This window comes from Sarcophilus harrisii, chromosome 2 (assembly GCF_902635505.1).
Source record: "Sarcophilus harrisii chromosome 2, mSarHar1.11, whole genome shotgun sequence".
Classification (NCBI taxonomy): Eukaryota; Metazoa; Chordata; class Mammalia; order Dasyuromorphia; family Dasyuridae; genus Sarcophilus; species Sarcophilus harrisii.
The window spans coordinates 96,707,643-96,723,634 of record NC_045427.1 but is presented as its reverse complement, the minus strand read 5'-3'; the positions used below and the strand labels follow the sequence as shown (position 1 = coordinate 96,723,634).

At 31.8% G+C, this 15,992-nt stretch overlaps 1 protein-coding gene across 1 annotated transcript in view; it reads right to left on the bottom strand.

Moving 5' to 3' along the window:
* Nucleotides 1–558: 558 nt before the first annotated feature.
* Nucleotides 559–15,992, bottom strand: part of C2H2orf73 (chromosome 2 C2orf73 homolog) — a 35,617-nt gene continuing 20,183 nt past the window's right edge. Inside the window, exons 4-5 of the mRNA XM_031950474.1 lie at nucleotides 2,350–2,447; nucleotides 559–1,047 (exon numbers count right to left, since the gene is read on the bottom strand). Of these exons, the coding sequence (XP_031806334.1) occupies nucleotides 706–1,047; nucleotides 2,350–2,447 (440 nt within the window). The 3' untranslated portion in view covers nucleotides 559–705. The remainder of the gene's footprint in view (nucleotides 1,048–2,349; nucleotides 2,448–15,992) is intronic.

The window sequence follows — 15,992 nt, the reverse complement described above, 5'->3', positions numbered from 1 at the left end:
CTTTTAAATACGCATTTTCATTTATGCATTTTCTATTTTATTTTATCTTCAGTTTTGAACTTTCTTCCCCTTTTCCCATCCACTGAGAAGGCAAGAAAAAACAAAGAAAGAAATCAAGACAGGCAGAGAGACAAGAGATAGAGAAAGAAAGAGAATGGAAGAAAATAAGCTTCAATTTTCATGTTTCATGATCATTTCTAATATTAAAATAGCTATTAATAATCACAGCTCATATTTATATAGCACTTTATAGCTTACAAAGTACTTCTCCCACCGTATTCTCTCAGAGATGGGAGGAATAGTACAAATATTCTTATCCATTTCTAAAAACAAGAAAGATTTGGAGAAATTAAGGGATTTTGCTGTTATTACTAAACTAGGTATTCTAAATTCAGTGGGATTATGTTATTGCAAAATATCTGATCTCAAAATGTAAACAAAGTAATTTAAGGAAAGGGCAATCAAATTCTTCTACAATTCTTGAAGCATATAGGTTTTTCTGAAAACTAAGTATAGCACTGGTTTAGTCAATAGAGTACTACATTATCTCTAAAAATAAGCTGGGGTCAGCTTGTATTTTTGGTTATTGGTACTAGAAAAGAAAATATTGTCAGCATAATAAATCTAGATTCTTTCCCTTGCAGGAACTAATGGAAGTATCAGTGATTGTGTTATTCTGTGGCGGGTAACTGATCTGCTGACTTTTTAAAATCTCTGTTTGATTGATGGATATAAAGGCCCCTTCCTGGGAGGAAGGATAAAATTGACTTCATCTGTTCCAGAAATGCCTGGACTCTTTTGTTCCGTCCCAGGAGCCGTGAGGTATGCCTTGGATTCTCCTTTGACGTCTTTTTCTGATAAGTGACATTCAGAAATTGGTGCCCTTTGGGAACTGTGGTGACAGAGATGGGATGAGATCACTGTACTTGTCGTCTCTGTTTTTGACTGTTCTGAGAAGCGTGACCCTCGAGAACTTTGGGATGCTTCTGTTCCCTTAGTTGGCCGTCTTAGTGGTTTTATATCTGTCGGCAGGAAAGCTCCATGTCGCTGGAAAGGGAAACAAGGTTGATGTTAACCAGGGGCACATAAGCAGTTAGCAAATACAGCTGTGAGCCGAGTTCATTTATTAGCTCGAGTGTTGGCAGTGCATCCATTTGTTTCTCTGACTGTTTGCTGGCTATCAGCCTAGACTCTAATACCAAAAGGCAAAGAAATAATTACTGGTCTGTCAGAATTTCTTATTGATGAAATGAGAACACAACAGAAAAGCACAGAAAAAAACAAATCAGAAAAAATGCATCTTCTTTTTTATAGTTAATAACTTCTCTGTCTTTAGGATTGTATAACTTGCATATGTTTTTCCTATATTCAGGGCAAGTTATATCAGGTGTAAGTTTTAGTTGCATAGGTTACTAGTGATTTGACTTTTCAATTGTTTTTTATGGGCTAAAAGATTTATGATTGTATACTCAATGGCTATTAGTTTGACACAAAAGTTATTATAATGAAATGTGAAAATGAACATCTATAGTTGGGAAAAAGTGTGTTAAATGAATATTTAATGAAAAGGAACTTTATGCCAATATATATGGACTACATTAAAGTCTGTGAAACCTTACCTTATGAGAATGATTTAAATGAACAATGAGCAATTTATAAAATATTTATAAAAAATGACAAATTCTGTGACAGGATATTATAGCAATATGATAGTAAAGAATTATAAATCATTAGTTAAAAACTTAGAATAAGAGGGTTTCAACTTTTAAACTAAAGATCACTGCTAACATTATGATTATTTTTAACATCATATTTTCTTTTTCCTGTTGTTTTTTTTTTTAATTTTTAAAGCTTCTTATTTTCAAAACATATGCGTGGATAACCCTTGCATAGCCTTGTGTTTCAGATTTTCTCTTCCTTCCCCCATCCCCTCCCCTAGATGGCAAGCAATTCAATATATGTTAGACATGTTGAAATATATGTTAAATCCAATATGTATAAACATATTTATACAATTCTCTTGCTGCACAAGAAAAATCAGATCAAAAAAAGAAAGTAAATGAGTAAGAAAACAAAATGCAAGTGAACAACAACAACAAAAGTGAGAATGTTATGTTGTGATCCACATCCAGTTCCCACAGTCCTCTCTTTGGGTGTAGATGACTCTCCTCATCACAAGATCATTGGAATTGGCATCAACCATCTCATTGTTGGAAAGAGTCACATTCATCAGAATTAATCTTAATATCATATTTTCAACAGTATACTGTAATTCTAATAAGTAAAACATTCTACAATACATTTGCCAAACTTAAGTACTCCTAAATAATTATTTCTAAATCCTCTTACCTTTGGTGGCAAACCTTTTCTGAACTGATGTATAAAAGGAAAATGCTGTGTAAATCTTTTTTCGATGTCTGGTAATGTATCTGAAATTGCTAATGGAACTAAGAAAAAGAGCATTTTTATGAAATTAGATGGGCATTAACAATTGTGCAAAGAGATAAGATATCTTAAAAACTTAACATACATGCTTTCATTAAAAATGAATAAAATTAAGCTATGTCTAGATGTAAATCCTATTATATCAATCTAATACATCCATTTTGAGATGTAATAAATTTCTTATCAGCTGCTTATGAAAAAACCAACAGAAATTTCCTAATAAGCAATGTAGAATTACTAAATATTCTTATAGCTAATATTAATTCAACAATGACTTAAATGATTTATTTTGAAACATATTTCCAGGCCATTTTCAAACCATTTCACTTCTTCTCCCTATCTCCTTTCCATTGGAATACAGACTCCACTCCCTTAGGACTTTGGGCTCTGAGAGATGAACCTTTGCTTTATTTCATCCAATAGCAGGGAACCATATCACTTCCTGGACATTTTAAAATCACGCTACATAAGCTACCCCATTGTGGATATAAACTCTTTGAGGTCAAAGACTGTCTTGCTTACTTGTATTTGCATTCTTAGAGCCTTTTGCATAGGATCACATATAGATTCAAATTATATATAGATATCTATATTATATATAGATATAATTACATAGATATAATGCCTCTTTGGAATTAATCTCTTCACAACCTAGCCCCAACATGTCTTAAAATAGTGCCTCACTGATAGCACATAAAAACTACCATTTCATTCATTCGTTTATATATAAATGTTAGAAAAAGTATGCACATTCACCCCGGTATGGTATGAGGAAAAAAGCATTGACTCCAAAATCAAGGAACTTGGTCCTGAAACCTGTTACTTTCATAGGGCATTAGTTTCCTTATCTATAGTATGGAAAAGTTGAATAAAATGGCTCCTGTGGTCACTAAATTTTAGCTTTGTGATCCTAATCTGTCTTTTAGCCTAAAAGAAGTAACTTCACTTTTATTCAAATAATCTTAGGCATTATCACTCAACTAAAACTGCCTTTTCCAAAATCAATAATAATCTCTTTATTAACAAATACTCTAATGAGATTTTCTCAATCCTAATTCATTTTGACCCTTTGTAGCATTTTACACTATTGATTACCTTTCTTCTAGGTATTCTTTTGACATTCGTCATTCTTTTTTTTAACATTAAATTTAACAAATTATTTCCCCCAATTACATATAAAAGCAATTTTAACATTTTTTATTTTCAAACTTTTGGTTTCAAATTCTATGAGGATGACTGCAAAAATCTGTGTATCCAACTCCAGAGTCTTATTTCTTACATCCAGTCCCACATCACCAATTGCCTTCTAGATACTTTGAACTAAATGTTTCATAGAAAGTTCACACTCAACATGTAAAAAACTGATCTTATTTTTTCTCCAAAATTTATTTTTCTTCTGAAATTACATATTTCTAGCAATGGAACCACCATTCATTTAATCACCCAGGATTGTAACTTTAATGTAATGCTCAATTCCTCTCACCCCACAATATATCCAATTAACTTATCTCAATAATATCTGTGGCTTCCATCTCTTTTCTTCACTCACAAAACTACCACTCTAGTTCAGACCCTTATCATTTTCGTCTTAAACTATTGAAATGATTTTCTAATTGCCTTCTTGCATCAAGTCTCTCTGCTTTTCAATCTATCTTCAAATATGTTCCAAACTGATTTTTCTAAAAGTACAAATGCTTCTATGAGTGAAGGGAGATGAGGACTTTACAATGGATGAGACATGGAAGCTTCGGGGCCTAAAGGAGCCTCTATGTCTTGGGAAGGGGGGTAGATAGAATCCATGGAAGCTGCTGACATCTGGAGAAGTGGAACAGCAATGACTCAGGATAGAGATTTTTGCAAATGTGGCAAAGAAAAGGTCAACAAGAGCATATAGATTAATTTGGTGGGTGGTAGAGGGGAAGGAAAGTGTGTCCTAATATAGAGAAATATTCTCTCTCACCCTTACAATAAATCATGTTTTTTTCCAAGAGGAAAAGAGGAAACTAAGGGGAAAGCCTTACAAGGCCCTGGCAGAAAGTGCCTAAAAGTTATGGCCTAAAATGGATATCTTGGAAGCTTTGAGTATATGAAGAATATCAAGAAAAGAGAGAGATAGGAGTCATGAATCTGATGGAAAGTGAAAGAGATCTTTTTTATCAAAAGGAGCATAGAAAAATGAAATAAAAAAACAACAACTAATGGTCAGGACTAGCTAAAGGTAAGGACAGGCAGGGGCAATCTACCTAAGTAAGAGGGTGAAAGAGGATAGAAATATATAATCAGATAAAAGCAGAAGAGGAAAAACTAATAAAACAAATTTTTCTCTTTAGAAAGAGGTAACAAATTAAGAAAGGGAATTATAAGTGAAGGGAAGAAAGACAGTGGAAACAGAGCCATCTTATAAAATGATAAAAGTAAATTAACTGAAGAAGCATAATATTGTGTTTAAAGCAAAAGGAGGAGAAAATCATAAATTGAAAAAGAAACCTAATTTTAGAGATAGTTGGAGGAAAATATAAGCTTCTTATAACTGTAAGGGTGAATGAATTAAAAAATGTATTTTATGCAATGAGAACATTCTATACTTTTTTTAAAACAATAAACAAATGAGGAAAGCAAGGAAACCTGCTCTCTCCATTCTTATTTGATATAGCTCTGGAAATGCTAGCAATACCAAAAATATAAGAGAAAGGAATTAAAAGAATAAAGATAGGTAATGAAGAGATAGAACTCTTTATTTACTGATAATATGTTAGTCTCCTTGGAAAGCCCTATATGCTTCAAAATATTAAAGCAGTACTTTTTGTGATAGCTAAAAGTGGGAAGGGGCAGGTGGTACACTGGGTAGAGAGTGCTGGAAGAGTCAGAAAAGATTCTGACATTTATTAGTTGTATAACCTTGGACAAGTCACTAAAACCCATTTGCCTCAGTTTTCCTCTCATATGTAAAATGAGCTAGAAAAGGAACTAATAAATTATTCCACTATCTTTGCCAAGAAAAGCCCAAATGGGGTCGTGAAGAGTCAGACATAACTAAAACAACAACAAAGAATTAGAAACAAAGTAGACACCCATAAATTAGGGCATAGCTAAGCAAACTCTGGTATGTGAATGTATAATAAGTGATATGTGTGAAGAATACAGGGAAGCAAGGAAAGATCTCAATGAGCTGATGCAGAATGGAGTACAGAAAGAGCCAAGAAAACAATATAAACAATGACTAAACAATATAACTAGAAATAACAATGACATCAAAAATGAAAAGCAGTGATAACAAAATTATAAAGATAAGTTGGGACTCAAATGAAGAGATATGATTATACAATGTACATGCTTTTGGATTTGGTCAATACATTAATTAGTGATGCTAACTTATTTTTTCTTCCTTAAAAAATACTATTTGTCATATGGGATGGTTCTCGATGAGGTGGAAGGAAAAGGATACAATGGATACTATGGTGATGTGAGAAAGGGGAAAAAAACCGCATAAAATATTTAAAAAACAAAAAATCCCTGAAACCAAGACAATCTGACCTTTTTGTTGCTTTTCATCTATGTTATTCCATTCTCCTGTCTTTGTGTAGAGGAAAGCCACAGTATGTAAGAAACAAGTAGGTAAGATGATCTTGGCTCCCTGTTAACTCTAGGATCAAGTATAGACTTTTCTCTTAATATTAAATATGGATCCAACTTGTTTGCCTTTTCTTATTTTATTACACATTTCCTTTCATAAACTCTTTGATTCAGTCAAATTGGTCTTCTTTCTGTTCTTCACACACAAAACTCCATTTTCCTAATCTCATATCCTTGTAGTGATTGTCCCCATTCCTGAAATGTACTCCTTTCTTACCTCTATCACTTAAAATCCCTAATTTATTTCAAGGTTCATCTGAAGTGACACTTTCTACATGAGCAATTTCCTGATTTTTCCCAGTTGCTAGAAGCATAAATTCAAAATCTTGCATTTAGAAGAAAAAATTAACTTCATAAATACAATAAGTTGTAGACTTCATTACAGACAGAGTGATTCATCTGGAAAAGATCTGGGGGTTTTGGTGGATAGGAAGTTCAATATGAGTCAATAATATGATATAACAGCTAAAAAACTGGGGAACTAACATGTATATAACTAAGTATGATACAAATAGAATGGATTCAAGGTAATCTGTATTCATTCCTTTTCAAATTAAATACATTTATCGACTATATCAATTTGACTACCACTCTTCCTTTATGTGCCTACATCTTAAATGTTAAAATAAAACATAAAAGATTATATTCAGTTATTAGATTTAAATGTATTTAAAAATTTAGACTGAATCCCAAATATTTGCTTAAGTTTTATTAACCAGAAACTAAAATAATTGGTAGATGACCTAGAAGTGAGATTCTTAGCACCCTTGGCTCTCTTTTCCACGACTGCAACTGTTTTCTTATAATGGAAGAGGGATGGATCAAGATTGAGGGACACAGCAAAACTAGAGACATCTTACCATGTTCTCAACAATATCCTCCAACCAGATCAGAGAATGCCTTGATAATTGTGGCTTTTAAGAAAGAAGTGAAAATTTTAAAAAGTTGGAGATATTACTTGTGATGAAATGAAAGAATTGATGCTTATTTAAAAGCCTTGCACTACTTGAGTGGTCTTGGACAAATTACTTAACCTCTCTGGATCTGTTTATCTATAAAATGACATCTAAAGTTCCTTACAGCTCTAAATCTATCTCTCTATTATATCATTCTTTCATTCAGAAAAGAATCAGAAGGCACAGAATATGGTGAATATTATACAACATCAAAAAATTAATGAGACTACATCTTAAATGTGACAGGAAATGACTCATAAACATGGAGATCATCTTAGAGTAAGATGACGATGGATGGTTAGATCATTGACTGCTTAGAGTAAAAGTCCACATTAATATCAAATTAGAAGAAAGAATAAAGACAATAAATGGATATCAAAAGCAATTATAACAGTTCCAACCAAATATATTTAAATAATCTATTAGCTTTGAAACATAGGAAATGCATAAAAATAATGACATTATCTCTAATTACTGTAATTTTTTAAAAAGAAGTTTGAGTGATGTAACAGAGCACTGGAAGAAACTCAGTCAGGAAATATTTGATCTTTTTTGCCAAGGACAATACAAGTTTAGAGAATAAGCTCAATTGTAAAGCATTAAAGAAAAAGATGATCGAAGATTATGGACAGTATTGTTTTAATAAAATAACAAATAATGGAAAAGGAAACAAGCTTACTGAAAAGCTTAGTGTGAGACTTCACTAAACTAGATGTACCAAAACACATTTATAGATGAAATTAGAAGAAAGACAATCATATGTGAAATGAAACAAATCTGTCAGTATTTCTAAAATCATCTTCATTAATCATTTATGACAATGGAGCTACTATGTGCCACTTTAACACCTAAGTACTTGCTGGGCTATAATATATGGAAATGAAAAAGAAAAATTATCAACCAAAGTTCTTGAATTTCTCTAAATACATCAAGATGAAATTCAAGGGTGACACATTTAAAGGCATTCAAACATAAAATTTCTAAATATTTCAAAGAGAAAAATCTAAAAGAATGCAATATATTTTAGTAATAATGTTCCCTCCCGCAAGAAACTAAGACGACAGTAATAATCAATCTATGTACTACTTTCTCAACTTCATAAGTACTTGTCAGAATGGCCAATGCATATACTGGGGATGTATTTGATGAGAGAGCTGGACATCATATTTAAATAAGCAATGGATCAAATGTTAAAGTAAGTCTCAGTAGAAAATTTGAGGGTTCCCTGAGGTAAGCTTCCATGTGAAAGATCATATAGTATTTTTTAATAGGAACAATTACAGCATCTCTTCTCTTACAGATATAAAACCCTTTTTCAAATTCATTTGAATTTATCATCATTGTTTGGCCACTGATTATTAAAAGCTATACCTCTAAGCCCCTATTCAATGACTCTGTGCCAGACTAAATCAGATAATCATGAAACCAGAGCAAACATTTAATAAGAAAGAATAGTAAAAGAAATGGATGAGTTATTAAACGTTCTTGTTACCAAATGGCTGCTACCCTTCAAATGTTCCTGAAAGCATTATTTGATTATCCAATTTCTCCTTCCAAATATAACACTTTCCAGTACTTCTCTATCATACCCCATATTGGATACTTTCTTTCCCATCTCCCTCCCTTCCCCAATCATTTTTCAGCTTTCTTTTGTGCATTGTCTTCCTTCATTTGACTATTAGGTCTCAGAGGGCAGGGATTGTATTTATTGTATTTGTATCCCAGTGTTTGGGGCAACATCTGGAACATAGCAGTTACTTAATGAATGTTTAGTGACTGATGTTTCAGTTCACTCTTGGATGAGTGCTAGAAGTTGGAATTATTTGTAGTGTACTCAGCATGGTCAGTTCCTCAGTGAAAATAGGATATTGTTCCCACTGCACTTTATCCTCCCCAAATGTACTTTCATCTCTTTGATATTAAGAATCTACCATCTCACCCCCACAATGAGACAAGAAGTCTTTTCATACTTTGTGTAACAGACTACATACACACTACTATATGTATACAGTACATACATATAACAAAGTTGCAGTTGATCAATCACCTATAGAGGACATATCAGTAAGTGGTTATTACATAGCAGTATATGCTAAACTTACATAATAAAGAAGGGCAGATATTTATATGGCATTTTAAGTTTTGTTAAATATTTTCCAAATAGCTCATTTGGACTTAAGTGCTACTGCTATTTCCATTTTGTAAATGAAGGAATGGAAATTCAAGAGAGGTTAAATTACTTCTAGGCTCACAAAGCTAGAAGTGTCACAAGTTCAGCAATCTATCCATCATTTCATGATGTCATTAATGGGTACCATTTGGTACGTGTATAATCTTCTCTGCCACTAAGAGCATCATAGGTCAGCCTGGCCATTCATTGTCTGGACAGCCCTGACATTGAAATTGTCAGTTCTATATTCTTGGAATCTTCTGCTTCACTCCTATAGTTTTAAACTTGAGATCATAGATGGTTCAAACTTTCAATTGCTCAATAAATAAGTCTTTGTAGATGTCTGCTTTACAATCAAGAGATGATTTTGTTCAATAATCCTCTGATCACCAGTTTCAGGTGAAGCATAAAAGGAAGAGACATACTTGCTAAATGTGCTCATTTCTGTCATGGAGGATGCATTGCATAATATGTAAAGGAGAAAAAGAATCTTCTATAGATAATGTAGTTCTCCAGATTCTCTTTTTATAGATGACACTATGACAGCATAGAGTCCTAATTTTTGAGGAAAGAGGTTGGGGCCAGACTTGTAGTGAAAATAAAGGATAAAGATGGATAGCCTAAGTAGAATATTGGTCTTCACAAAACATTAAAAGATTCTGGGGAAGATCTTTAATGCATGGCATGGATTCTCTACAGAGGATAACATGAAAAAGAAATACATACAGTGAGATGGTGGAGATAGATTTCAATGTTCCTTAGTGAGTGGGGGAATATAGACTTTCATAAAATGGAATACTATAGTATGGTTAAAAATGGAAATGTAGATCAGTGAGATGCTAGATCCATCAAAGTTCTGATTCGAGAGTTTTCCAAGTTGTCAAGTTTTTGTGTGCAATATCAGAACGGAATACTTCTTAAGAGAAGCCTTTAAGCAAAGAATAGATGAGCATTAGTTGAGTATATTGTAGAAGGGATTCTTGTTGAAGCATGAGTTAGAATAGAAGCTCTCTGATATCTATCTATCTATCTATCGATCTATCTACATCTCAACATAAAGGCATTTATCTTTGAAAGATCCAGGACTCAATCACCAAAAAATGGGCTGACAATAAGGTATTAGGTAAATTAATTGTTAAGGTGCAGAAATGCCAGCTAATATCTTTACTGGATGTGAATGGGCCTCCCACGTGAATTAGAAAGTAAGAAATATCATAAGATTAAAAATGATAATCTTCTTCCCCCACCCTTAAAAATGTCCAAGTGTTAGACACAATTCAGCTCCTGAAGTAAAGCATGAAGCTGGAGGAGAAACGTTGAGAAGTTCCATGGAGCTAGAATAGCAGAAACTTGGGGCAGAGGTAATCATCACAGGGAGCAAGGTGATGCTTTCAGAACCAAGGCTGGCTATTTCAACCAACTAGGAATGAGAAGTGCCAGGACAGATGTTGTATTGTTGAATGTCAACTCTCCCCTTTCCTTTCCCCTACAGACTTTAAGGCAAAAATCTTGCCTGTGCCTTCTCCCCTTGGGCTCCTTTTCATGGAAGCTTGAAGCATTTTCCTTTAAGCACAGGGAAAAGTCTGTTAAGCCTTTCCTTGCTTTAGATGTTTACCCTGTCCTTATAAACAATATAAACTGCCATGATTTTCTACTCTTAATGTGCTCAATAGGAATATAGATAGAAAGATGCAGTTGAGGAATAAACATGGAAAGGGTGGGATAAAAGAAAGAAGAAGGGAGAGAAGGATGGGGAAATGTAACTTTTTTGGTGGGGTTGGAAATACTATCTATGACTTCAAGCTTAAATGCTAAGAATGATAGAGAGAAAGACAAATCCTTTAATGCAAATTTCTAGAGCAGAGAAGTATTATATTAGGAAACCCATCTAATGATGAGTGAACCCTGTCAACCACATCATAATTCTACTACTATATTAAATTCCAAATTTTGTACCTTTTAGTCAGATTTTATTATTTATTTCTAATTTTCTTGTAGGCAATTCATAAATGTTGGATAAATGAAAAATATTTTACACACACACACACACACACACACACACACACACACAAATGTCTTTTACAATTTATCAAGGGTTCTTTGTGTCCAAATAGACAAACATTTTTATTGGAGATACTTATGTACTTGGGAAAAATGTTTCCCTGATATTTCAATTTCTTTTTGGAAAGCTGTTAAACCAAATTCATTAAACTTTTTTCAATTTCCTTTTTTTTGATTGATTTATCATCTGATTAAAAGGAATCTATTATTTTGAATTTTGAGATTCTGTTCTTATCAAATTTTAATGCTTTTAGCATCTTAAAAAGAATTTACTCTTGTAATATGATAATCAAGGCTCCAAGTATATGAGTAAACATAGAACTATAAATTTAGAGGGAACTCAGATGCTATCTAGCAGAGCCCATATCTTATATACAACACACACACAAGATGTCTTCCTGTCTTTATTTGTAGACTTCCAATAAGGGAAAGACACTATCTCTGCCAAAACTTATTCTATCATTAGATAACATTGTTTGGAAGTTTTTCCTTAAACCAAGTTGAAATTTGCCATTTTGTGAAATTTATTCTTTTCTTTTAGTTTTGACCTTTGGGGTTAAGCAAACTAAGCCATATCTTTTTTCTACTTAACAACCTTTCAAAAAAAATCTCCATCTCCCCTATGTTTTTTCTTCTCCAAACTAAAAATCTTAGTTTTTTTTTCAACTGATTCTCATACAGCATCAGTCCATAGCTCTTTGCCATGCCAGTTGCTTTTCTCTGAATGCACTCTAGTTTAACAACTTCATCACTAAAGTGTGGTGCCCTATACTGAACACAGTACTCCCAATGTGATCTGATCAAGGCAAAATAAAGTAAGATTATCACCTCCTTATTTCTGGACATCATGTTCCTCTTAATGCAATATAATATTTCAATAGATTTTTGGTTTTCAGATTATACTGTTGACTGACATTCAACTTGTAGTCAACCATAATATCTCATTCAAAGTGTTGCCTAGCCACAACTTTCCCATCTTGGACTTGAGAAGTTAATTTTAAAATATGGGACTTTATGTTTACCATTATTAATTTGATCTTATTAGACCCATTTTGTCTGTATAATTCTTTTGAATTGTCATTATCATTCAGTGAGTTAGCTGTTCCTCCCAGCCTTGTGTTATATGCAAATATGGTAAGTGTGACAAATATATCTTTGCTCAGGTCATAGGTAAAAATGTTAAGACAGTAGAGAGTCAAACAAAGATCTCCAAGGCATTTTATTAGAGACCTTCTTAAGTTAAAACTGAATCATTAATGAAATCCTTTTTGATTCATCTGCCTCCAAGTGTAATATTTACTTATGCTATATCTTTTTCATTTCTAGAAAAATAACATGTTAAGATTCAGAGAGACTATATCTACAGAATTCCTTTAATCTAGCACATTGGTTCTCAAAGTGTGGTGCAGTGAATCCTGGAGGGTCTCTGAAATCCTTTCAGAGGGTCTACAAATTCAAAATTAGTTTTTTAAAAAATATGATAAATATCTATTATGTAACCTGTATAAACAAAAACTCTTTGGACAGATTCTCAATAGTTGTTAATACTGTAGATACTGAGAAAAAGAGTTTGAGAACCACTGATCTAGCAGTTCAAATCCTACCAAAAAAAGAAAATAAAATTAATCAGACATGGCCTATTCTTGATAAAGCTTTGTTTATTTTTTGTAATACCAATGTTCTTTTCTACATGTTCGCTATCTCTTCAATAATCCATTCTAGAATTTTTCCAGAAAATAAAAATCAAACATATTGGCCTATATTTTGTTGATTTTGTTGATTATATTTTCATTCTTTTAAAAAATCAATACATTTGGAGAATTTTTCCTTTATAGGAAATTATTAAACTATTTTGTCCAACCACTTGCTAATAAGAGTGACAACTTAAATAAAATGTAATAATATTTAAAAAATATAAAACATTTAAGATTAACAAAATGAACCAGTCTCAGAAAAAGAAACATATGAATATTTTAAAAGTATAAAATACTTAAGATTAACAGAATAAGCCAACCACAGAAAAAGAAATTAAACAAGTTATCAATAAACTCCAAATTAAAAAAAAAAAGCCTAGCTATCAGATGGATTTATAAGAGAATTTTATCAAACATTTAAAGAATCAACCCAGTTTTACATAAACAATTTATACAAAAAAGTAAAAAAACAAGGGATCTTACCAAATTCTTTATATGATATAAATATGGTTTTGATATGTCAGCTATGGAAAATCAAAACATAAAATAAAAATTATACAGTTTTCTTAATGAACACTGACAAAAAGCTTTAAACATTAGCAAAGGGGCTAGGCTACTGGATATCACAATGATTATTATGATCAGTTAGATTTATACCAGGAATGCAGGGTTGGTTTAATATGAGAAAAGCTAAAAAAAATTGATCAAATTAATAATAGAAAAAACAAAATATACTAAGAGATGTAGAAAGTTTTTGACAAAATACAACACCTCTATTTCTGTTTTTAAAAATTAAAAATATAGGAATAAAAAATCTGTCATTAATGTGCCAATTTGCAAATTAATATACCAAAGAACTACTTTTTATACATCTGGATAAAAACAATGAGATTTATCTAGATGAATAAAAGGGCAAGAATCTTAAGGAAAAATTTTAAAAAGTAGAAAGTAAGGGAGGCTAGCAGTTACCAGTTGTCAAACTATACTACAAAGTAGTAAAAAGTCATTTGATTCTTTTTGCCTCAGTTTCCTCATCTGTAAAATGAGATAGAGAAGTAAATGACAAATCAGTCCAATGTCTTTGCCAAGAATTCCACAAATGGGGTCACAAAGAGTTGGACATGATTTAAATGACTAAACATTTTCTATGTTTTATTGTACTTTTCTTTTGTTAAATATTTTCCTATTATATTACAATCTGGTTCCTGGCCTACTTGGGAATATTGTGGGCTGCATGTTTGATGTAACTATTTTTTGTTAATTTTCCTTTCTCCCCATTTAGTTAAGAAAAGTGTGTGTGTGAAGGGGAGAAATCCATCATTCGTTTTCTTGTGCTTTCCCCATTAGTTTGAGCTCCTGCTGCGTTTCAGTACTTCTGATTTTTTATAATAGTGTCTACTGACAAAATATTTCTATATCCCAATGAATTCATCACTTGGTTGACATCAATATAAAAATAAATCCTTTTGTTATAGCAACCCTTGAAAAGCATCTACTAAGTTATAGAAGTGTTTTGATATGTATGGAAGAAGCATTCACCCCAATGACATCATTGATTTAGTAAAGCAAATTACTTGATGGATCTAATGTTGATATTCTTAAATTCTTGTTACTTATAATTATCATGAGATAATATTTTTGTCTATTTCTCTTAATAGTTTCCAGTGCAAATGAAACTTTATTTGACATCATTACCCTTTTGAGCTAATTGATATAGGTTATGTCTTAGCCAACTCCTTTTCATTTAATTTTCAGATATTTTTTCATTAGATATGTTGAATTCTATTAAAAAAATACATTTCAGGGCATCTAAGTGGTACAGTGAATAGAGCACCCACCCTGAAGTCAGGAGGACCTGAGTTCAAATCTGGTCTCAGACACTTAATACTTGTGTGACCCTGAGCAAGTCACTTAATTCCAATTGCCTCAGGAAAAAAAATCTTTTCAAAATTGTTTTACATAAAAGTTAAATTCATTCAAATATACTGTCATAAATTGTAAGGTATAATGTCTTCCATATATGTTAAGCTATATGTAAATCAAATAATCCAACTTATTTCAATAATTTCTTCTACTTATTCATTAAATCAGATTATATCTTATTACAAAGATAAACACATAATTTATTTCTATTTTTGTATCTCTTTCATCCAAAGAGAATCGACTATGTTCTAAGTTTGTGAGACTAATTCTGAACTCATATTTCATCATAATGATTCATTTTTATCAGCAAATGTATAAATTATATTAATCATTTTTGTTGTTGGAAGGGAATATAGTCTTACTTTGCTATACTTATTTTTAAAATTAAATCTAACTGAAAAACAAATCAAATTTGTTTTTAACAAAAAACCTTTTGCTAATGATAATTTTGGTTGGAACCATTAACTCCTTTTCTCATCCTCTTTTTTTATTGCTTTTCCATCTTTGCAGGTCTATAGCATGTTTTTGATTGTGTAGCAATAGATATACACAAATATACATGTGTTGTGTATATATATAAACATACATGTATATTTATGCATATATGCAATATGTATGTATATATGCTTATACTCCTTTTTCTTTCCCCTATCTTTTGTTCCTAAACTAAAACTATATTTTAACTACTTTGTTCAGCTATGAGTTAGAAGAAGCTAGGCAATGTAGTAGATACAGTGCTAGACCTGGAATTAAGAGGACCTGAGTTCAAATCCAGCCTCATATACTTATTAGCTGGATGACCCTGAACAAGTCATTAATTTTGATCTGTTTCAGTTTTCTCATCTGTAAAATGAAAATAATGATACCTCTTCAGGATTTTTGTGGAATCTGAAAAATCTTAAAACATTTTAAATATTTTAGCTATTCTTCTTCTATTAGACTAGGATACTTCTGAGTTTTCTTCCAATTCAGAAATTCTGTGATTCTGTAAATTAGAAAAAATATTTAGATTTGGATATGATGTGAGATATCATATTTTATAAGCAGTATTTCTTTTCATCATAATATGTTCAGTAAGATTTTGGTATAAAGACCAATTACCTTTAAAAT